Genomic DNA, 26,283 nt, shown 5'->3' on the forward strand with positions numbered 1-26,283 from the left:
CCGCTGGTATATTACAGCAGACGAGCGAACCATTCGATAATCATCCATAAAAAATACACACATTTAATTATGTCATTGAAGCTAATAAAAAAAATAAGTAAGATGTTTCATATGAATGTGGATGATTATAAGAGCTGAGGAAGGCCGAAAAAGATGAATGGACTGTGATAATAATTATATGGTAAGAAAGGTAGTAAATAACGAGATAACTGCTATCAGGGATGAATGCAAGAGAAAAATATATAACGCCGACAACAAATGAATGGGATAAGGAAGAAGTAGATGATGGAGATGATGCATTTATAAAATAATCATAAAAAGTACATTATAGGATGTAGTAAAAAGAAATCCATTATGAAATTGAAGGCTGATTTACTATATTTAGAATGATCCGATTTAGGTCAAATATACGTCGTTTCGTGCGATAACTTATTGCCATTTTGAAGGTAATTTCATTATGTCTCTCTCATAGAATCCTTCATCTCTGGCAAAAAAATTAGACAGATGATCTTCATAAGCTTCTCTTGAATCGAATTTATTAAAACATCAGGATTATAAAATGTTATTCGCGAAAATATCTATAGTATATCTAGGCAAGTACCAGAAAATAGTCTGACCAATAACTCTTGGGGCCGTGGAACTCCAATATTCAAGAGGTCCTAAGTTTTGTCATTTAAACTTTTAATTAAACGCTTATCAGTGGCCATACTTCTTGATGATTCGACTTAATTAGTGTAATGTCGCCGGTCACAATGCTGCCTTGTAAAGAGCATAATGAGTTTTAGGATTATATCATTATCATTTTATCAACTTCACAAAAGGAGTAGTGTAGCATGTAAATTAGGTATATAGGCCGATTTGTAGCGATGTAGGGCCAAAATGTGGGCAATAGAATGAGTGGACTGTATGTGTGATAAAAATCAAACAATGGATAGAAAATGAACATACGGGTAGGTACAGTAAGGCAAAAAATGACAATAAAAAATATGACATTTCTATAAAGAAAATACATTCAAAATTGATAGAAAAATAAACATATAAAAAGGTGCCAAAAGTTTGCAACAAATAGGAAAATTTGAATATTTTTTTATGAATTTTAATGGAAAACTCTGACGGTCCACGTGATGGTGAGTGGTAACCGTCGCCTGTATACATGAACAGAACTATGGACATCACGTTATCATGTGATATTATTCATGCGTTACCATTCCGGAGGACATCTTATCCTTTATCCTGTAATTTCAGTGCATTATCGCATCCTTCAACCAAAATATAGCTTATAAAGAAAGATGTTGGCGTTATCTATGTTAATATTACGGCAGACGATGTTTTACAGTCTATCCTTCAACCAAAATACAGATTATAAAGCAAGGTGTTTGCAGCAAGAATAGATAATACTAAGACTAAAAAGTCGTCTAAACTTTTTACAGTCTACTTCTGGTATTATTACCTATTAGACCAATTAGGTCTTCATTAATTGGAATTTGATAATGATAATTATTTTTGCAATTAATAAGAGAAACGTCATGTTTCAAAAGTATATTGGTATTACAAGATAGAAAGATATGTTAATAAATATATCGATAAATATTTAGAATATACTTTGTATAGTAAAGAAAACGCATCCAAAGAATAAACATACGTATATATGTAAAGAACACATATATAAATACAACAATATATACGTAAATAGTTTTTACTTGCAACATCATTTACTTATTCATGCTTTTAAATTATTAACTTTTACAATAATTGGAAACTCAATAAAATTAATCAACCAATGACGAGGCAATATAAATTTTAATTGGAGCTGCCAAATATTCTTAATTGTCTTATAAAAAAAACAGGTTTTATACCTCAATTTAAAAATGCAACGTGGGTATTTTAGTCTGTTTTTTTTGTAACATATTCCAAGGGTAGCGCCACGAAATTAATTAGTCGACCCTCAGGGTAACTTCTCTCTTCCGGCCTAACACCCTTTACTGTTAATTAAATTAAAATTTGGCGCAGTTCAACAAAACGACACACTTGGAATTAATGCAAGTTTAACATAATTGTCAAATTAATTATGGTACATTTCTGCATTCAGTTTGTAAATATTTCGTAAGTTTTTAATTACCAATTAATAATAATAATAATCTCAGGAAAATTCACAAAGCGACATCTAGTCCCAAGTTAAGCTACCTAAAGCTTGTGTTATGGGTACTAAATAACTAATAAATATATAGATTATTTTTCGTAAATACATACATATTATATATAGGAAACACCCAGACCGATACAAACAACCATACTCATGAATACAAAATGTTTATGCCGTGCTAGGAATCGAATTTGGGACCATCGGAAGTAAGGCGTTATACTAAACCCTAGCGGTTTAGCGGTTTAGCCCCACTGAGGCCGTCAAATAAGAAAAGTCATAATAAGTAATATTATAATTGATTGAGTCTTAACAATATTCTTTACGTACAGTATATCTGCTCACACAAAAATTCTGTTTTTTTTATTTTAGATCTACGATGACTAATAAATTTACGATTAGCAATATTAATACATTTAGATGTGAGAAGTTTATACTCTATGTAAATTTTATAAGTAAACATAGTAAGTGCAAAATAAATCACAAATATTATTTAGAAATAAATAGTATTTTTTATTAAGCTTATTAACTACTATTGTATATTGTATTAAATACTATTGTATACTATTGTATATATGAAATAGAGAATTTGGAAAAAGGGCGAACGGATGTCCTCGTAAGTAACTACCTCATTCACAAGGATATCCGTTGGCTTATGTGTGTGTGTTGAGTACTAAAATAAAATCAGACACTCCTGCCTCGGAGCTATTAAATATTCGTACATTTTTGTGTGCAGACACAATAAGTGCGTCGAACTGGATATCCGGGATGTCATTACACTCGTATTATATTATAAAAATTCTTTCACCTTTACACATAATGTTGTGTGGCTAATCGGAAATGTATTTTTTTATTCAATTTTTTTTTTAATTTATAGTCTTTAATAGTACATTATTGTTTTATACATCCTTCTGTCTTGTCAATAATTTCCCAATATATCTCCGTAAACCAAGTCTTTTTCTATAGTTTAATTTTACCTATAAACATCTATACATATAAAAAAAAATTGAGTGTCTGTTTGTAATATTGAAATAACCGTTTTTTAGTACATGCTTATGAATATATATTTTGTCTGTCTGTCTGATTGTTCCGGCTAATCTCTAAAATGGCTGGACTGACGGGCCTTTTTTGGCAGGTAGCGTATGTAATAAGGAGTAACTTAAGCTACTTTTATTTTAGAAAAATAAAGTTAAATAAAATAGCGGACGAGTACAGCTAGTATAAAATAAAACTACAAGATATAATTAATTATCAGCATGATTAAAACCAAACATCTTCTGCATTTAATAAAAAGAAGCATAATTAAAATACATCCATTTAGAAGAGGTTGTAATATTGTTGAGCTTATAAAAGCGCTCATAAAACGAGCGAGATCGGTGCTGTAACAGATAGGTAGGTACTTCACGCTTTAGTCTTATCTTTAGACGATCGTAAAATCGAAAATTTTATGTATTTATATGGTTGTTGTATTTCTTGATCAAACAACTGCCTTTGTTTTCTATGCTGCAAGAAAATATTGAAAATAAACTAATTTTGTTTTATTACAAAGTGAATACACAATGTGCATCTGTTCAATTAGTGTCATAAAAGAATTAGAGTATTTTTTTACAATGTTAGTTTTATAATGTTTGATATCATTACATATAGTATAAAACAAAGTCGTTGTCGCTGTCTATCCGTAACTACGCAACGGATTTTGAAGCGGTTTTTTTTTATTAATAGATAGAGTGATTAAAGAGGAAGGTTTATATATATAATACATGTACACCCGTGCGAATCCGGGGCGAGTAGCTAGTTGTTAGATAAAATAGCATCAATCATGTATATATATGTCAACAAAATCATTTGATCCTAATTTTACTCTACAACTAGTCACAGTTCAGCCGAATAGTCAACACTAGACTTCCAGATTACATCCTAGCTCTATTCAATACTCAATCATTCCTTGTTCGGAGGCGAAACACATGTCGTTTTTTACTTTGTTAGTCTTATAATGTTTGATATTTTTAGTTAAAATAGCATCAATGATCATCATCATTATGTCCATGCCTTCATTCCATTATTTGGGACCAGAACAGTATGCTATCTTCTTCCACTTATTCCACTTCCACTGTCTCATTCTCATATTATATTTTACATAATCCATCCATCATGTATATATATGTCAACAAAATCATTTGATCCTAATTTTACTCTACAACTAGTCACAGTTTGCTCGAATAGTCAATACTAGACTTCCAAAATGTGTCTATTCAATACCCGATCATGCCTTGTTCGGAGGCGAAACATACAGAAAAGGTGTGGTTTAGTAGCGGTGGTCGGGTTTCCGCACTGTATATTTGTGGTCTCACGCATGCTAATGATTCCGTAATTAAATAAAATAATATAAATCCAGTAAGTAATTAAAATAGCATCTTGAACTGAAGTACTTTCCTTTGTGTTACAATATAATACTGACTAAATACACGTCTATATATACTGATTTACGTGCTTAGCTTGTTTAGTTTCTATGTGTTAATCTCTAAAAAAAACCAGTCTTATATGAAAAATTCTCTTTACATCTTATGGCACAATGCTTTATGAAGGTTATACGCTATTTAACATAATGCTACAACCTTTAGGACTTGAGCAAAAAAAGTGGAAAGAAATGTAAAACAAAAATGTAATAAGTCGGGCGATGTGTTGCGTTGCGGTCGGTCAGAGATTGAGAGAGGTAGCCTGCGGGTGAAATTGTGGCGGATAGCTTGTATTAAAAATATAGTACATATCTAAAAGGGGAAGGGGAATAATTGCCCCCATGTCTAGCAATGTAAGGTGGATCTCCACTGGTGCCCTGCCGGCGTAAACCGCTGGTGCAGGCAGGTGCATTCCATTATCATCCATTAAAAAGTATATACAATATTATAGATTACGATATATATTAACAAGAAAATAGATGCTGCTTCGAAGCTGATAACGGTATATTTCGCTATTTTTATTTTAGCTTTTAGAGGCTATTCAAACCTGTACCACGGCTACCTTTGTGCGCCCGATTTTAGAGTTCGCTGCAAATGTGTGTTATTGACAGGAACTTTAAGATGTTCTTAACAGAGATGTTCTTTATCTCGTTAAAGTGAAGTGAATGTTACGTGAATAAGGATAAAAAGTATAGTACACAGGTGAAATAGGATATAAGAAATCTGTACTTTTTATATAAGTTCTTCTCGTAGTTTAAGCGTGACTTAAAAAGAAAGAAAAATTAATTATTATAAATAACCAGAAATGACGTGATCGGCCTATGTTCGTTTATGTTTTTTACAGTATTCCAAGGCATCTATAACCTTTGTTGTTTCTCTGAAATAAAGGCTGTATACTTCTTTTATTGTTGTTTTTATTATTTAGTTGTGTGTATAAGTGAATTCAACTTAGTATAAATGTAATGGGTCCCATTTTCTTCATCAAAGCAGTCCTACGAAGCTGGGGCTAGTATATATACTATATATGTATTATATAAAATTCACTTTGCGCTAAAGTTTATTATAAAATAAACGACTACTTGAATGACTACAATGCGTGGACTTAATTACAATTTTAACTTTTGTTATAAGGTTAAATTAGTAAATTTAGTTAGTTAGCTAGCTAAATTTAGTAATCACATGTTGTACTTTAAATATTGTAATGGGTGAAAACTGTGATTGGTACAGTTTATGCTGTAAATAATATAAATGACGTAGTGGAGTAACTTGAAACAGTCATGCTCGCTATAAAGTTCAAACTTGTGGCGGCGTGGTGGGTCGGGTCGATGTGCTCCCTCTAATATGGTTGAGTGTAATGATGGCTGGTTCATCCGTCATACTCGTGAACGGGTGCTGCTTGTGGGGATTGGTCTGTTCAGGTTGCGAACACTGATTAGATTTTTTGTTTTTTTTTCAATAGTATATGCTGGTTGTCACTCAATTCTCCCAAATTTAAATTTAAATGAATCTGTATTATTGTAAATATGTACAACATTTAGACATAGAATGCCATATGGCATTAAGCTTGCCTTTTGTACACTTTTGTATGAATAAAGATAACTTGAATTTGAATTGAATTTGAATAAACTCTACTTTATACTGCATAGGGTAAAACAAATTTCAAGAACTTGTTTTTTTATAAAGAAGACCCATTTTGGTTTCATTAAAACTGAGTATTACATAATCACATGGAGTACAGCCTGGTAATCGTATGATTAATGTTTTTCATCCCACTAATGAGTGAGGGATTTATGTGGGTTGGCGAAAAATTTTTTATGCATACTTTTAGTTCGTGGCTGTGCAGTATTTTTTACCCCATAAATAAAGATTATGTTGTTTCTGGTTTAAGATTATGTACATTTACTGTTCATAATTATAGGCATTATTTAATTTAAAAATCATCTCTAGATAATAATACGGTCTCGGTGGTATAGCGGTTTAACACTTCGCTTTACTTCTAATGGTCGTGGGGTCGATTTCTCGCACGGTGCAAACATGTGTATTTAGTACGATTGTGTATTGGTTTGAGTATGTTCTATGTATATGATATACGTATTTACAAAAAAAATGTACACAAGCTCTGCTTAGCATTAGACTATATGGCACTGTGTTAATTGTCCAGGAATATTATTATTAAAAAAAAATAACCGTGGACAATTCATTATTTTATTCTTGATACTAACTGTATGTTTTCTTTACATTTTATACTTTAACTAATATATTCGTTATTTTTATGAATAAGTACTCTCTGGGTTATTTGTATTCACAAAAAATAATATTATATAAAAGAAAAATTGACAGGTGCTTTGTTAATTTCTCTTATGTTATTTTGCATTCTGAATGAGTGATTGGTAGAATAAAGTATGACCATTCAAAAGTGCTCATAGAGTTTATTTAAATAAATATTATTTATATTTCTAGTACGTATATTATGCGGTGAATACTTATAAAGGCTTATAAGTGCCACAAGTGGCGTGTTTACTTGATTAGATTTGTATCATATCCCTTGGGATGTAAAACAATATATTTACAGTAGATTTATACAAAATTAAAGCAAACATCTCTACACATGTAACAAATTGTGTATAGCTATTTCACTCGCTCTTTACATAAACTAATTACGTAACTGTACGAGAGTGAGACAGACGAATGGAAACGAATATCTCATATGAGGACATATTTATCTTTTACATTTAAGAAGTTAAATTAACTTCGTTATGTCGCCAGAGGAAGCGATGTAGCGTACAGCTTTTCCGTATTGAACTGAAATGTAACATATTAAATGTTATTTCGCTTTTTAGATAAAATATTCATTTAACTTTAATTTACAAAGAATGTTAAATCTAGTTTACAATATAAAAATTCAACATTACATAGTATAAAACAAAGTCGCTGCCGTTGTCTGTCCGTCCCTATGTATGCTTAAATCTTTACGCAACTACGCAACGGATTTTGATGCAGTTTTTTAATAGATAGTGTGATTCAAAAGAAAGGTTTATATGTATAATACACCCGTGCAGGTAGTTAGTATGCTAACAAAACGTGCCAAATCATCATGTGACACTAGTGTTTTGCCATTTCAGAGGACCTCATGTTCTGAATTTTCATTGTCCTATCTTCTATATCCTATAACATGTATTATGTACACCAGTGCGAAGCCGGGGCGAGTAGCTAGTAATTAATAATATACAATATAATATAATACAGCTGTATCTGTTCGGGTTACAGTTATTGATTAGACTATTTTCTTTTGACAAAATTGCAATAGCATACGCTAGAGGTCATTCCATTCTCCCAAATTTGAATTTAAAAATTATTTAACAAGTTTCTTGCTTGTTCTTCGTGTGATGAGCTTTCCGAATGTGCTGTAGATTAAAAAAAATGTTACGTTTATTCAAAAGTGCTTAAATTAAATTAATTTGAATAAATGTTTTTCTATTCTATTCTATTTTAATCTGTATTATTGTAAACGTGTAGCTATAAGTTCATTTGAAAAGAATAGGAACTCGGTTTTCGTGTTATAAGATTCGTTCATACAGTGTTGAAATACAATTATTACCAGCAGACAGAGATGAGATCTATGTATAATATGTATGTATTTACAAAAAAAAATCTATGTATATGTATCAATTATCTAGTACCTATAACACAAGCTCTAGCTAGCTTAACTTGGGTCTAGATGGCTCTGTGTGAATTGTCCTGTGATTATTATTATTATTATAAAAATATTAATAATATAAATACATAGACAGAGAGCCACATTTATAATTGTAGCAAACTCCTTGATAAGTTTTTATACAATTTCTAAACTTTATAACAATATTCTTTGACATATTCGTTATTGTTACTTTTCTATTATATATATTTATTTCTACTATATATTTCTGTCATATTAGTCGCATTTTATTTTATCTCCGTATTTTCGTTATTAAAACCCTCAGCACCTCTCACTCACCAGACACATTAGATTCCTCCGCTTCATGATATTTGTATGCATTTTTAATTTATGCTTATGTATTTTCTTAATCATGCTATTTGGCATTTTTTTTTCAATTGATATGTAATTCTAAACAAAGAGTAATATGCAAGTTTTCTGCTTCTTCTTCTAGTAATACGAATGAGTGGGAGATTAAAAAATATTATATCACTATTCCAAAGTGCTTATATGAAATTTACTGAAAATAAAATTTTATAAAAGAAAAGTTGAACATTTAAAAATAATAATAGGCAAGTGTTTTGTTTATTTCTCTTAAGTTATTTTGCATTCTGAATGAGTGATTGGTAGAACAAAAGATGACCATTCAAAAGTGCTCATAGAGCTTATTTTTTTTATGTCTAATTAGTGCATCCGTCTGTATACGATAACTGAATACTAGTAACGGATGATAAGATGAAGATGTGGTCAAGTTAGTTGCAGTAGCTGATTCTTGCGAATTCATCAGATATTAACCACTAAGAAAAATTGCGTGGAGTTTGACCGGATTAGGGTAGACCTAGTAATGGGATTTCCTGTTCCCATTATCAAGAATGTCTTCTAGGAAGTATGACTTCTATGAATTCAATGTAATAAAATAGTTGAACATACAACTGCTTCTCTTTATATGCGGTTAGAAAAAGTTCGCGATTAGAAAAACTATTTTAGGAACCTTTTTATATATATTATGTGAAGAATATTACAAATGAGGCAGCGAAATAGAATAATGACATAACTCGGAACCCTGTCACAGTAGTGAATTAATGGAGTTAGTGGCGATACAAAGTAAAGCAGCTACAATGTTACTGCGGCAGAGTTTTAGTGCGGTCGTCTTCCATTTTGTAGACTGCATCCACGAAATTACATTTTCTTACATTCAAGAATTGCTAGTTGTCTAAATTTATGTATTTGATATGTTATCTTACAATATTATGGTATATCTATCATAGATTGTAATTTTCTTTATACGTTAGCATTTTTAATGCTTTTTTCTTTATTAATTACCTCATCTACCTTCATTCAGATATAGCTACACTTTGTTCAAAGTCATCTGCATGAGTACCTACCCCTGTATCACCTATTCCAGCCGTAATAAAAACTTTGTAAGTATACTTTAGTTAAAAAGTAGTTAATTATTGTATCATAAATTAAAGGAATCTCTAAAATTTACAAATTACATATTTGATAGGGTAATGAAAATTCAGAACATGAGGTACGACACTTCAGTCCTCTGAAATGGCAAACACTAGTGTCACATGATGATTTGACACGTTTTTTAGCATACTAGCTGCTACCTGCACGGGTGTATTATACATATAAACATTCCTCTTCATCAGAATCATTCGTATCTATTACTAAAAATTAGATTAAAATCCGTTACGTTGTTTTAAAGATCTATGCAAACAGACAGCGAAACCGTCTTCATTTTGTACATAGTATATGTAAAGATGAGTAAACGAACTTGCAGCATTCCTGATTGTATATGATTAATTGTGTGCCCATGATCACAGCAATATCGAGAAAAATGTAAGTGAGTAAGTTTTTTTAAAGAAACATACTATTTTCTACAGGTTTATATATCGTATATGTTTGGAAATATTATTACTGGAATGCGGTTGTGGTTATGGAAAAACTGTATTACAAACTCGGTCTGCCAATATCATTCCACAAATATTCCGAAATATTCAATTATAATCCAGTATAGGGTAGTATTAACGTACAGAATTCAGGGTGAAATGTCTCGAGCCAAATTCCTACCGCAGGCTATTGTCGGAGTTGCCCAACTTTCTTGACAGTTTGTGAAACTTTTTCATTTTATTTGTAGAGTTTTGAAAATCATACCCCACTTATATTATGACTACACAATATTGTACAATTTGCGTTTCTTAATTTCTTAGAATGTATTTTTATAAACCATACTCTTATTTTTATATTTTATGTTGTAATTATATTATTTTGAATTTAATGGAATGTTTGTGAGGAGAAATTAATAAATAATTATTATTTATTGTTTTTAATAATTTATAGTAGTTTACATTTATTACTTCTTTTTTCAATTTGATACGTTCGGTTGTTAAGTCGTGATGAGATCAACAATCATGGATAAAATAACAATCAAGTATGGATAAAAAATAATTACATTTTCATTATTTAAATTCATAATTAAAATTATTATGTGTGTATATTCGTTTTAATTTTTTTATTTAATAATATATTTTTTACAATTTAAATATCTTTTTATAAATATGTAATTTTAGTTTATATGCCATTAATAATAAAAAAACATAATTGTTTCACTATTTGAGAGCTATAACAAATATACATAACTTTTGATGTGATGAATTATTAAAGAAATATTGACATTGGTTAAAGTTTTATCGACATTATAATTATTTTTACAAAATAACTGTACAGTTTATCTATTTTCATTCCTCGTTAAATTTTTATTTAAATAGCACAGCTGTGACGGATATAAGAGGTGCAAGTCTGTACAAAATTTATTACAGGTAACAGATTCGCAATGTTATTCAATGCCCATATTTCATTCCTTACTCTTTCAATAGGGCTATAGCTTCGCTCAACATCCAATACAGAATTTGGTGCTAAAATGATTTATAAGTCTGAGATATTCCTTATTCAGTTTGCAGTTGAATCATTTGTCAACTATACCAACCTGTTGGGTTGAGATGCTATACAATATCTATAATATTCATTTATATAGCTACCTATTTGTTTGACACGATTTTATATTTACTAAAGTAATTTTATAAACAGTTGTTTTTTTTGTTTTGTTTTTGTTTGGAAGCGGTTGCCTATATATAAGCACTACGGTTCATCACTCATGCGTAGGGTGAAGAGGTTTGTTAGTAATGGATTAATAACCCTTTTGCTAGCAATATGACATGACAGACCTCCACGCGATTCCCCCTGGAAACCACTCTGTTCAATTCCTGGTGGCTTTTAATTTATGGACAAAAAGGTTTGCAATCATAAAAATTTACTTTTTAAATAGTGATTAAACATCTGAGAAAGATTTCCTAATTATAATGTGAACTTTGTGTTAAAAAATAATAGGTCTTAATTACATTTATAATCAAATGAGTAGAATAAATACGACTATGAAAATATCCATTCCAAACATACTCTTAAAATGAAATACTGCTATCTTTATCATATAAAATTTATTTGCAGGTATGACGTGACAGTGAACTTTAACGGTTTTATGGTATAAAATATATATTTTTTATGATATGCCGTAAAAAATAATATAATAAAACTAGCAGAAAAATGTTGTGTACAACCATAACAATAATAATAGAGTTTTTTTTATTATTCTTATGGTATAATCATGAAAAAGGTATTTGTTATATATATATAGACAGACATTGACTAAAACTAATAATACATACACGTTAAATCCTCTAAAATTAAATGTAAGTATTTTTATAAGTTATCTAGTACCTATAACAGAAGCTCTGCTTACCGTGGGACTAGATGGCACTGTGTTAATCGTCCAGGGTTATTTATTTTTTATTTTAAATACATAAACAACTCATGTGATACTCGGTTACTAATGTATTGCTTTTCAGTGGTCAAATTGTTCAACGACCAAAACACTCATTTCTAGTAGCTGATCGGAAGTGGTACAAATGCTTGCAGTGGCTTCATTTTTATTGCCTTCACCTTTTTTAAGTCAAAGACATTTTTACGTACAGTTTGGTTATAAAGAGTATCATTCCATAATACTACAACATACAATTCAAATATGCACAACGAAATGTGGGCAAGTCGGATGTTACGTGTACTATAATGGACAATAGCTGACTAATGCTTCTAACCAGGGTTACCAACCTTAAAACACATATCATATATCATATAAGAAATGTTATATTTTTTACTTTAGCTCAATTTAGTTCGGCCAAAATATTGATATATAAGAAGTCTCTCTTTATAAAACATCTTAGTATGTTGCCGGATCCTCATACGTCAAATCTCATACAAACTTGTGAAAAAATCCTGGTGCAAATGATAAGATCATAATATTTTAAAGAAGGTTTTACATATGAATGTGGATGGTTATACGGGCAGAAGAAGGCCGAAAAAGAGATGGATGGACTGTGTAAAAGATAATATGGTAAGAAAGGCAGTAAATAACGAGATGACTGCGAACAGGAATGAATGGAAAAGAAAAACATATTACGCCGACCACAAATAAATGGGATAAGGAAGAAGCAGATGATGATGAAATGTCAAAAATATGTTTTGTACAGTTGGCATCCCTGCTTCTAACAAGAATAAGGGATGGAATCGTTAGTTATGACCCCATTAGTATCAAGGTCGACCTATTGTCTGGTAGCACGCTACGAGAGAAAGCGTACTGCTAGAAAGTATAATGGTAAATTTTTGGTGAAATCAATTCTTATAATACTAATTAATTTCTTATGAATTAAATTATAATATTCTTAGATTCTTAGATCTTTTTTATTCTTAGATTTATTTAGGACTTTTATCATAATATAATAATGCTAGTCCTATCGTATCTTATTACTAATACCACAAATAATATAATATTACATACTAATACTATTCTATTAGTATACAATGAAAACAAAAATTTACTGGCGATGACAGGATTAGATAATACCGTTTAAGCCAATTCAGTCTTATTTTTTTAAAACACTATTCCTTTTAAATGCGTCTCCGATACATTCCATTATGTGATGCAGATCTCCTACAGTATTGCACGTTTCGCAGTTGGGGGAATTCGATTTATGTAGATGTGCTATGCCTGTGGCAGATTAGACGGAGAAAATATAGTTTAAGAGGCATTTTTTTATGGATAATAATGGATAATAATCATTTTACCCTGCCAACGCATCAGTGCATAGATAAAATGAGCATAAAGTCAGGTACATCGCTAGCAATGGAGTTATTACCACATTACTAACAAACCCCTTGCTCTCAACGCATAAATAGTAAATAATAATAATAATCTCAGGACAATTCGCACAGCGCCATCTAGACCCAAATTAAGCTAGCTAAAGCTTGTGTTATGGGTACTAGATAACTGATACAAATACATAGATAATTGTTTTTTCGTAAATACATACATATTATACATAGAAAACACCCAGACCGATACAAAGAATCATACTCATGAATACAAATGTTAGTGCCGTGCGAGGAATCGAACCCGCAACCATCGGACATAAAGCGGTGAGCTAAACCGCTATACCACCGAGGTATCACGTGTGTAGTGAAAAGGTGATGTTCGTAGTTATGTTCGTGTATATGGGCGAAGCTTATCACTTCCCATGGGATGACCGTCAGAATATTAAGAATATTAAAAATAATAATAATATTTTTAGAATTCGTAGCCCACATGAGATTCATCAGAATCAATCGCTATTCCTTGACCGTACCAGAAAACCTATTACAAATATTGAAAGTATATCATAAATTGACAGATTAATCTAGCTATGAACTTCTATATTTGGACCTAAATCTGTTGGACAAACAAATAAAATGTAATGGAAACATCTCCAAGGTATTTTTTCGTATGCCTTATTTATAGACCTAATTCTATTAGATCGGAGTAATAAATAACAACTTTTTCTATTATTTGACGCAGCCTTAGAATATGCTAGTCATTGCGATCCGGCGGATACACCGTTACGTGAATTGCAAAAAAAATATACTGTGTTCATAAAAAAAAATATATACAGTACATATACTGTGGGTGTTATATATACACTATACTATACACGTTTTTTGTATGAATATAAACTAGAAACGAATCCCCGATTTCGTCTGCGTGGAATGAAACTTTTTAAAATATTAAACCACTTTTTTTTAAATGAAAGTAGGCTTTTGTTAACTCGGGGAAACTCCTCATGGAAAGTCGCCTGCCCCGGGAGGGGTTGATGGGTACTGCCGGACTCTTACCGGCTAAACCCCAAGGTGTTCTTTCTCTTAACTTTTCATCAGGATTACGGGAGTGCGCAATCCTTAATCTTCCACAACCTTGACGGCGCTGGTCCGCCTATGTAGATCTCTTCTCATTATTGTATTGCTACAAATGGGAGGCACGTGGGAAGACGCGCGCACCTCCCGAGGGCTCTGACAAGGCGGTAACCACCCCCGTGGCTACCACCCTTGGCCCTGACGGAGGGATGGATCTTGACACGCGCCGCTCCTTCTCTGCCTCAATATCTTCGCCGGATCGGATGAGCAGAGGGGGAGATTTCTCGCTCCCTCTCCATTTCTTCTTTCTTCTTCATTACGGCCTAACAAAGAAGACCCTGCGTTGCTTACCATCTCTCTTACCACGTTTGGCCTAGAAGTCGTAAATAAAGAAGCCTAAGTTAATCTTTGTAACATTAGTTATATACGAGTGAAAATACTTACAAAATTGGTCCAGCCGTTTCAGAGGTTAGCAAGAACAAACAGGCAGATAAATTTTTTCGTGAAATAAAATTGCAACTTAATTAACAAAGTTATTATATACTATTGTATATAATAGAAATCTTGAAACCTTTTTGTGACAGCAATTAAAATAAAAACAGAGTACTCAGTTCATATCTACGCAGAAACATCCATCAGTGTAATTGAAAATAAATATGCATAGAAACGTTTCTTTACTATAAAGGATTAGGTATAAGTGCTCTCCGATATTAATGTTCAGGAAGAAATAAAACGACGGTTTTTTTTATACTTTCTTTTAATACAATAATACTGAAACAAAAAAATAAAAGAATCGATACCAAGGTACTGGCGTCTGTAATTTATACTGTAATAAACTAACATGAGTAAAGATATTTTGAACTTTGAATTTTAATATTATTAACTACGAATATAAAAAACGAAACTAGTCACTATTAAACTAGTTGCTGTGATTTTACAGAAGTAATTTATTAATCTAATTCTATAATTGTTTTAGTCTCAACTAAATAGTTTTATACACGTACTCTCATTAATACTAAAAACTAAGCTATTGGCGCACTATTAAACTATTTACGTTGATATTACAAAAGCTATTTATTGAATTCTACGAGATTTAAAGAGGTCTCGGACATTGCGGTTTCAGAGGAGCTTCCTCTCTCTTACACCTATATTATGAAATGAACTATGTACCTGCCGAGATTTTCTCGAGATACTACAGCATGGGATTTTTAAGATGGGTTTCTTAAGGATTGGCAACGCGTTTGACTACCCTTGGTGTTTTTTAATAACCAACATTATTAACTAAAGAATCAAAAAAATAAAAAAAATAAAATGTGTCAGCCAGTCGTATTAAACTAAATACCCCTGGAGATTTTAGTAATGTATACTAATTTATTAATGTCATGTACCTCCACGCATTTCCCCCTGGAAACCATCGTGATAAGTTCCCGGGGAATTTGTCACGTTGGGCTAAATGATCTGATTTTATGTTCATCCTATCATCCTCCACTGGTGCCCCGCCAGCATAAACCATCAGGCAGATCCACCGTTCCATTATCATCCTCTAAAAAATAAAACCCCAATTGCGTCGCTAAAAGTTCTTTATCAAGGTGTGTCGCATTTCGCCTGCACTCTTTTTATTGAAACTATTTGGAGGGACGGGGATTGTTAGTAATGTAGACTGAGGACCCCATAGCTGGAAATGTACCGTGTTAGATGAACTCCACACAGTTCCCCTGGAAACCATCGTGATTCCTGAATTTGTTACCATGGGTTGAACTGACCTGTTTTCATGTTCATCCAATTATCCTCCACTGGAGCTCTGCCAGCATAAACCGTTAGCTCATTTGGGTATACCATCTCATTTTTATTCATTAAAAAAACCTCCAAATTGATTCCCCGTCCAATTCAAACGGGGATGAAATGAACGAGGTTCAAACTAGCCGTGCTCTCGACAAAATAATAGTTGACTTACCATAAGTCCTTCTGGGGGCTTGGATTGCCATCTGCACTCGTCCCCTATCGTCGGTTAGGCTGTAAAGGCCAGCTGTGGTTAGATGCATTAGAGTAGTCCGAAAAAAGGAAAAAAAGGGGGTAGTCTATGTATACTTAACATGAGTCATGGCAAAAACTAAATTACATTTAAGTAAACAGTAATGTATGTATACCTGTAGATTGTTATTTAGGCGTTATAGTGGGTAATTTAGGCCGGAATGTTTACAAAGTCGATTCCTGTACTTGACAAACCTTTTTATACCCATATCTAGTTGACGAATTGTATCGAGCTAAATTGTGAATATTTTTCGCTGGTAATGCTTACGGTACGCTATCGTGTGACGGGCAGACTTTGGTACTCGTACGTACTTTGGTACGAGGTTCCCTTCACGGCACAGAAGACAAATGAGCCTAATCCGTTATGGAACGGAGGATTTTTATAGCGTTGCGACAAATTTGTAGTATACATTGACAGGTAATGTAATGTATATATGTTAAACTAGTTTTCTAAGCAATATTATGGTTTTTAGACTGCATTTTTCAAAAGAAAATTAAAAATATAGAATGTAATTAATGGTTTGTTCATTAGTTTAATAGTTTATTGTAGAGATATAATTAGCTAAATGCATATTGTGTGTGTTAGTTCAAAGGACATACGTAAAGAAACTTTATCTCATATTTTTATGCATAGTCTCTTACTACTACAATAATAATAATAATAATCCAGTACAATTCAAACAACGCCATCTAGCTCCAAGCTAAGCAGAGCTTATGTTATGAGTACTGAACTGATAAGTACTTAGATACGGTTTTCTTTTGTATAATATACACAGAAAACACCCGAATCAATAGAAATCTTACTCATGAGTATAAAATGTTTGCATAGTGCGAGGAATTGAACCCGCGACCATTGGAAGCAAAGCGCTGTGTTAAACCGTTAGACCACCGAAACCGTCATGCACAATATATTCTGATTTATTAAAATATATTAGATGTATTAAAAATTTTGCTATTGAAATTCTCAATTGAACAACTAATATGATAAACATTCAAGAATTCGTTTAGTGAGTAATATAATAGAATCAGATGTCTTAATAAAAGTTTCTATTTTTTTAAAATAAGAAAATAATCAGTTTTAAAATTATAAGAAAATAATGATTTTCGATAAACGATTGCAAAGTCATTATAATCAATCTCATGACAAACAAACTTGTTTTAACAGACGTATTGTCTTTTCTAAATAATAATTTGGCGGTACAATGGGATATCCGTGTTGTATCGCAGGTTCGAATCCAGATAGTGGAAACCATAATTAATTCAACATTCAGGAAGACTATTGGAAAATAATATTAAAGACAACATTATTCTATTCTCAATTTGACCATAAACTTTTACAACAAACAATATAATATACATGCGTGTGGGTGTCAAATACATGGTAGTGATTAAGTGTATTTTAAATTCATAACTTAAAAAAAAATTGCATTCTGCACTCCTCTATAAGTATGTGAAATTTCATACTACTCTGTCCGTTCAATTTTCCACCCTGATTTTACTACTTTTATATATTGCTGCGGATCATAATGTCACAAATTTGTTAATATTATTGTCTACACAAATTAACGATTTATCTATCTATGTATAATACTAGTCAATTTGCATGTTCCTTTTTCTAAAACTCGTACACGAGTAGAGCTCACGAGCTCGAGCGTTAAGTAAGTTTACCTGAGAAATTTATTGTTATTACAGTCTTTGATAAACATGAACAGTACGTTTTTTTTCGGACTACTCTAATGCTGTTTTTTTTATGGATGATAATGGAATGGTTCACCCGCCTGCGCTAACGGTTTACGCTGGCGGGGTACCAGTGGAGGATGATAAGATGAATATAGCATGAGGTCAGGTCAGTTAGCCCATCGTGACAAATTCACCAGGAATTTATCACGATAGTTTCCAGGGGGAACCGCGTGAAGGTAGACTTGACATGGTACATTGCTAGTAATGGGGTCAAGAGTCCACATTACTAACAATCCCCTGCCCCCCACTCTAATGCTGTTAGTTTACAGCTTTACCGGACGATAGGGGGCGAGTGGAGATGGCACTCTCAACCCGCAAAAGGACTTATGGAGCGGCTGAAGGTCAACTCCCGCCTGACGGATACTACTTTAGTCTGGGCACCGCTAGGGGTTCGAACCTCGGCTCAGGCCGTCGTAATTTGGATCGATGTACAGATATAACGTCGTCATGTCAGGGGCAAAACTCATGCCTTGCCTTTACGGAGAACTAAGATTTCACGCATCCGTATTATGTAATTTATCGATCCCTGCTTTATGTTCAACACACCTTACTATACAAATTGCTAAGCGGTTGAAATAGGTCAGACATAGACCCAAATCGTATCGTATCGATCGTAAGTCTACTTTTTTTTATTTTTTCGGACTACTCTAATGCTGTTGGCCGCAGCTGGCCTTTACAGCTTCACCGGACGTTAGGGGGCGAGTGCAGATGGCACTCCAAACCCACGGAAGGTCTTATGGAGCGGCTGAAGGCCAGCTCCTGCCTGACGGATACGACGGATACGACTTTAGTCAGAGGATCGGAGATCGGAGATAAGTCTACTATGGGTATTTACAATATCATCAGCTATGAAATTTAAATATCATACTATTTACTTTTTGGAACGAATTGTCTTATAATGCCCAAGAATAATCCTGAAAACTTAATACCATGGAAGCGAGATGTTCCATTAATCATTTTATCAATAGGGATATCTTTATTAAACAATGTCTATTGTTGATACTGGTATAACTTCGAGCACAGATAATAAATGGCATCTCTCTGATCTCAAGAACTTTCTAGAAGATAACACATCTTTGGCTACAAAATACATTCTTGTTTACAGAGAAGTTTGGTTTCCAATGACAAATTATAGTAAGTAACATTATTTATGGATAGTGGAATGGTGCACCCGTTTGTGCTATCGGTTTACGCTGGCCGGCACCAGTGAAGGATGATAATATGAGCATGAGGCCAGGTCAGTTAGCTCAACATGACACATTCACCTAGAATTTATCACGATGGTTTCCAGGGGAACCGTGTGGAGTTCAACCCGGAAATGGTATATTGATAGTGATAGTTTCAACAGTCCCCCTTACTAACAATCCCCTTCCCTCCAGTACGTACCATTGGGTAGCCCTGTTTTGCTCGTATGCCCATAACGTTGTGTGTTTTGTTTATATAAAAATAATATATAGCTTCTATTGTTCTGGAATAATGTACAACCTTTCAAAGTGTGAAAGAAATTCTCAAACGTATTCCGTGTTTTGATGTTTACTTCATAATTATTGTAGGAAGTTTTCTACTTGTATTACAAAATATATTGCTGAAGATATTTTGGTTTTTCTTTATAAATGTCAACGAATCTATTTCCCGTCACATTATCATGACGTAGGCCTCCACAGATAAATAATTCACTTGGCAGAGTAAATCGCAGAGAATACCTAATCCATACTTCCATACTACATATAATATTATAAATGTGAAAGTAACTCTGTCTATCTGTCTGTATGTCCAGCTATCACGCTAAAACTAATGAACCGATTTAAATGAAATGGTACACAGATAGTCTAGACCCTTAGAAAGGACATAGGCTACTTTTGAATACGAAAAAAAGGTTGTAAGTGGTTGAAAGTCGAGATGAATGTTGTATGGAAAAATCGTCATTTTTAAAGCTAGAAGCAGGAAACTTTTTTTTTGGCTGTTGACTGAGTTGTATAAAATTCTGTATGGAAATCCATCATTTTTGGAGTACGAATGATTTATTTGGCTTTTATTGGGTTAGATTATTAAATATTTTTCCATTATTTTACGCGTACGAAGGTACTAGTATAATATAAATAAAACAATATTATATTATTTACATCCATTTAATAGATTTCTATAATACTATAATTGTTATAGCAACATAACATTTACAAAAATCTTATCGACACAAAAACATGAATATTTTTTTTAAATAACATCGAAAAATGCATGAAACGACTAGAATTCGTATAATTATAATGATAATAGAAATAGCGTATAAGGATTATAACGATACTCGATCTTTTATGTATTTTAGTGTATCATTACCATTATTATTAATCTCCGAGATATTTTCATTCCTCTCGTTGTTTTATTCATTTACACTTATCTAAAAGAAAGTAACGCGCATAAATATTTTAAACATTAATTTATTTTTAATTCGGGTAACATTGCAATGAAGTAGTAGTATATTATATGAGTAGAATTTATCGTTAGATATGACTACAAGATATGCTAATAATGATGATGAATACTGAATAATTCATTTGTTGTCATAAGTTTAGATCTAAGAATTCGAAACACTAATCACTTGAGCTTGAAGAATAGAAAGAAGTGAGTAAAGTGATTTATATTATTTGATGCACTATTTAAGAGAAAATGTTTAAGTTATACTATTCTGAACACAGACACATAACAATTTTATTAGATATTGACATTATATAAGTGAAGTCTCGTACACGGTTGAAGCTATGTTGGATTTAAGTGGGCGCTCGGATGCTGCGCGCCTTACATTGATCGACAAGATGTTTTCCCGTAAAAGCGTCTAAAATGGCCCAGGGCATAACGCCTCACTATGCGGATTCTAAATTTGAAATCGTTTGCTATATTTCGACACAAATAAATATGCACTTTATCATTTGTAATTAAGGTTCAATAACATTTAATTATTTTAAGTTTTGGATCGTTATTACTAATTTTATATTCAATTTAATTAATTTGCTCTATAGATGAATACTATAATGTAATTAATTTTTATTTTATTAATTTTAGGAAGATCAACTGTGTAATTTTGCATGTTGCTCTAATGTTGAATTATTCAATGGCAATTAATAATCTTCGCTAATAGCGAGTACGTTCTAATTTGTGAGGCGTTATCTAGTTGGTATTATTGAGCGGCCCCCTTGAAGCCTAATCTGCTGATCCATAAATCTAAATATATCAATGGAATGTACTGAGACGATGCTCCCTTCGAATTTCTTTCAGCCGTTACAGACGGCGTTCGAAAGTTGTGATGTCAACATCGTGTTGGTACAAGTTTAGAAGCTGGTCCTGCCGAATATGAAGTTACCAGGAGCAGATGGGTCCTCAGTGGAGAAGTACTCCTTCCATAGTTCCTGGAACTCTTCCCAGGAGACGCTGCTTTTGCCCTGGTAAAAAGAATATATTTTAACCTACTAAATTATCTATAAAGGTATAAAACGTAAGTTTTATTTATTTTTTATGTAACTATAAGATCAAGTTAATGGTCCTGACGGTAAATGGCAACTGTAGCCTATATACATAATAATCACCGTAGACATCACCTTATCACGTGATTACATTGTTCTCAACATAGCCAACGGTAACCTGTAATTTCACTGCCATATCTCACCTTTTAACCGAAACAGCTTACAAAGCAAGCTGGTTGTCGGCATATATATGTGAGACAAAGGTATCCATGCAAACGACTTCGTAAAGTGTAGACTTTACAACTTTAGCGTTCATAATATTTTTATAAGATTAAACTCCATAACAGCTGGGCTATACTAATATTATTTTAAATTTAGAATAAGTTTTAACATAAAATAATTAAGTTAATTATTAAAATTTATTCAGTAAAATCTACATAAGTATACACAAATTTCTACAAACTTTCGAAAAATTTTCATGTTTTTCTTGTCTAATAAAAATAGCTAAAATAGACGGAAATATTGTAAGAGATTCCACTGTAAATAACTTTTAATAAAATATCTAAAACGGTTTTTCAAAGTAGATATTTGTTCCATGAATTAATTACACGATTAATTGAATTTACAATTTCTTAATCTCGCTACATTTTTATGAGTATTCACTCTAATATCTTTCTAATGCGCCCATTAGGGATTTTCAATGAACAATACAAATTGTGGTGATAATAAAATGGATTTATTAAATAAACAAACATTAAGCATGGTTAAATTATTCCATTTTGCCAATTTATCATTTTTATTGCTTACGGCTAACATCCTGACTGTTTCTCTTATCCGTTTCAATTAAGTAAGCGTGAATCATAAAATGCACCGCGGTAAAATGTTTATTTGTTAATGGCTGCTGTTTGCTTTTATTTGAGAATTTGACCACATTAGTTAATATGCAATGCACAGAACAAATCTGCAGATATTGGAAAACTGAAGAGGAAACGCCACACATCCTATGTGGTTGTAGCCCACTCATGCATAAACGTAATAGATCCTTTGGGAAGTTTACACTTTCTCCTGAGGGGATAAAAACCATTGCTCCTAAGAATATCCTTCAATTCTTGTCCCTGACGGAAACTAGGTAGCGAACTCTGAAAATGGGCGAGCACAATAGATCTACGTAGGTCGCAGTGCTGCAGGTCCAAGTACCTGACAATAGCCCAAACAACCCAATAAATAAATATGATGTAAAAAAAAAGTTTCAACATATATGTTACTTATTCCGAATATTTCTTTGTATACCAAAGAAATATTCGGAATAAGTAACAGAAGGTTGGATCACTGTTACTTCCTAGTAGAGTAATGGACGTTCGATAATACTGGCCACAAGATAGACAGAAACAGCACTTAAAATTAGAAAAAATAAATTAATTTAAAATTAGAACTGTTAGGGAAAGACACTCCTAATTAATTATTTTAAACAAGAAAATATTGAAATAATATAATATAGTAATGAAATTCATTAAAGTATATACTATGGAGACGTTCCTGAGCTTTTATTTTGCTATACTTTATTTAAAGTATGGAAATAGCTCTTCCTAGGCGAAATCGTATTTTTTCTTGCTCCCACAAGAAATCCTTTTTTTATTAAAATACAGTTCACTTTCTATTTATTTGTTAATATGGATTCTTAATGTAACTATATTAATTATATTAGCAATAAATGAGTGGTATTAATGGTAACGATGTCACATGATAACGTGATGTCGGTAGTGCTGTTCATGTATAGAGGCAATTGTTGCTGCTTACCATCAAGTTGATCATCAGCTTGTTTGTCATTCCAGTTTAAAAAAAAAAGTTGGACTGCAGTTTCCATTTACGTAAAAAATGGTACAAACCTTCGCCATCTTGCTGAAAGCGACTTTACACTCTTGAGGGTCGATGCCATAAGATGAGCAGACTGTTGTGAACTCATCGGAGTCTATAGAACCGTCGGCACTTGCGTCCTCCAGTTGGAACATGAAATGGCAATACTGCTGTTGCCATTTCAGCGCTGCTGACGGGTTGTGAGCGTAGTCGTTCCACATGGACACCCATTCCTCCACGGACACCTGTTAACAAATGATTTGTATAAAAAATACTAGCTGATTGTATTTTTATGTCTATTAAAAAATAGGGGTTGATGCTAGAATGGTGAAAATGTTGAGTTGTATGTATTTTTATTTCACATTTAAAAAAAATGCAAAAAATAAAATAAATGTTAGGGGTGGACAACCCTAATCATTTAGAGGTATGAAAAATAGATAGTAGCCGGTTGTCAGACCTGTTTAATATGCATATAACATTTCATAAAAATCGGTCAATCGGTTTTGGAGGATTATGGTAACTAACGTTGATCAAGTATGAATATGAAACCTTCTTGGCCTTAGGTTATGTATATTTTACTTTTTATTCACATAATGATTCGAAATATGATAATTATTAATTACAAAAGTTTGATACCATAACATGGGTATTAAGAATTCATTTTTATTTTGTAAATTACTCAATATTAAACACGAGTGGCTAAGAAATGATATAATTTTTTGGATCCGTTAATCAAACATTATGACACAAGATATTTTATATATTATATACATATAAGATAGACCTGAGGTGTCAGGTCAGGTCTATCTTATAGATATTTTATATATATAAGATAGATCTGAGGTGACCTATATAAGCCACTAAGCAGCTTGCTTTGTAAGATGTCGTTCGGTTGTAGGATCCGATTAGGCAGTGTTAAGATTAGACATTTTAGTCACAACAACAACTACATCTCAGCATAATGCTGGAAACATGATTTCCAGTGCTTTTATAGTTGGGCCTACCATACCAATGCATACGAATTAAACAAAAATAATAAAAACATGAATATATAATAAAATAGTTATTATAAAAATATAAAATAATAATTATAGTAATATTAACGACATTGGACAAATTGTTTATTTTAGATAGATTTTTTATTGTATGATATAAAAAATTATTTTGTATAAATGATAAATGATTGAATTTTAGTAGTTTTTTCAATGTAGAAAATGTAAAAATGTTGTAATTGTATAGTAAAGTAAATAATTATATAATAATAATATATAAGAAAGGAAAAAATATATAAATATTAACCAAAATTTCGCTGTATCACACCATTTAAACCGGAACACAGCATGCAAACGAGCTCCTTGACGGGAGCATTAATAATGTACCATGTTCTAAACTAACTAATGGTTTGAGATTGTACATTGTACCCACTAGATATGAAATATGCAATTTATCATGAAACTTCGCTGAATATCTTAAATATTTAATCTATATTACAGATATCCATAAGTATATTACGTAACTTATTCATTTTTATTAATAAAAGCTTCATTATAATTTTAATAAATGTTCTTTTTACTCGCGTGGAATTAAACTTATCTTTTATTATAGTACATATTTTTGTTTGGTTTCTGAGCAGTTCTTGTAACCCGGGTGTAGGTCTTAGAGGCCCCTTTGCTAACGTATGTCAACACTAACCTTCACGTTCCTCTTTGCCAAGTCAAATCTGGTCAGAACCAGTGCTGAGATAGTGCTGCTTTAGAGATACGTTCTATTATAAAACTTACTACAGTTTTAGATAGGCCAAGATCTGTTAGAAGATTGTAGAGAGATCATTTCTATATATACTTCTGTTCTAATATGCTTCTGTAAATATTTCGAATAACCATGCGCGAAATATAGAGCGTAATATACCTATAGCCTTTTTGCTACGGTAGCTCGACTATCCCCAATTGGTTGTTGTTATGCGCATATAAAGTGAGTCATCCCGATAAAGCCCCGCGAAATACCTGCGTGTGCATAATTTATTTACACAGTATCGCGAGTCTTTCCCACGATCTTATTCGATTGTTTCACATTTGCACATCCTGAAAGATTCGAAATTTGATTTTTCCGTCACACAATTTTATTGACCAGAAATCCTAATTTATGACTCTGTTTATTTGTTATTGTTGGCGATCGAGTGGCGCGATGTCCTTTTGTGTTATTTTATTTTTAAATTTATATCCATTTTTTATTAACATAATTGATTGTCTTGAGTTGAATAATTATAAAACAGTCTTTAATATGGGATTTATACAATTTACCGATTGTATCTATGACATCTATTAGTTTTATTTCAGATAAAAGATAACCTATGTCCATGTACAGTTAATTTTCAAGGTAAATTTTACTCAGATCCATTAAGCCCCTAAATCGTGTAAACTAAAAAATGGTATTCTTTATAGATTTTTTAAAAAGTCGTCAGGTATTGCCGTCTTTTATTTGCGACGGCCCTGACAGTCTAGTGGTTTAGCACACCGCTTTATTTCCGATGGTCGCGGGTACGATTCCTCATACGGTACAAACATTTACTTTCATGAATATGATTATTATCGAATCCGACGCTGTCGGACAATATAACACATATCTACTCAT

At 32.2% G+C, this 26,283-nt stretch overlaps 1 protein-coding gene across 1 annotated transcript in view; it reads right to left on the reverse strand.

Annotated features, from left to right (window-relative positions):
- Window positions 1-21,359: 21,359 nt before the first annotated feature.
- LOC131847839 (calexcitin-2) overlaps window positions 21,360-26,283 on the reverse strand; it is a 40,754-nt gene continuing 35,830 nt past the window's right edge. The window contains exons 6-7 of the mRNA XM_059197507.1: window positions 23,685-23,897; window positions 21,360-21,777 (exon numbers count right to left, since the gene is read on the reverse strand). Coding sequence (XP_059053490.1) covers window positions 21,667-21,777; window positions 23,685-23,897 — 324 coding nt within the window. The 3' untranslated portion in view covers window positions 21,360-21,666. The remainder of the gene's footprint in view (window positions 21,778-23,684; window positions 23,898-26,283) is intronic.

This window comes from Achroia grisella, unplaced genomic scaffold, assembly GCF_030625045.1.
Source record: "Achroia grisella isolate CSIRO2021 unplaced genomic scaffold, CSIRO_AGI_Agris_v1 utg544, whole genome shotgun sequence".
NCBI lineage: Eukaryota > Metazoa > Arthropoda > Insecta > Lepidoptera > Pyralidae > Achroia > Achroia grisella.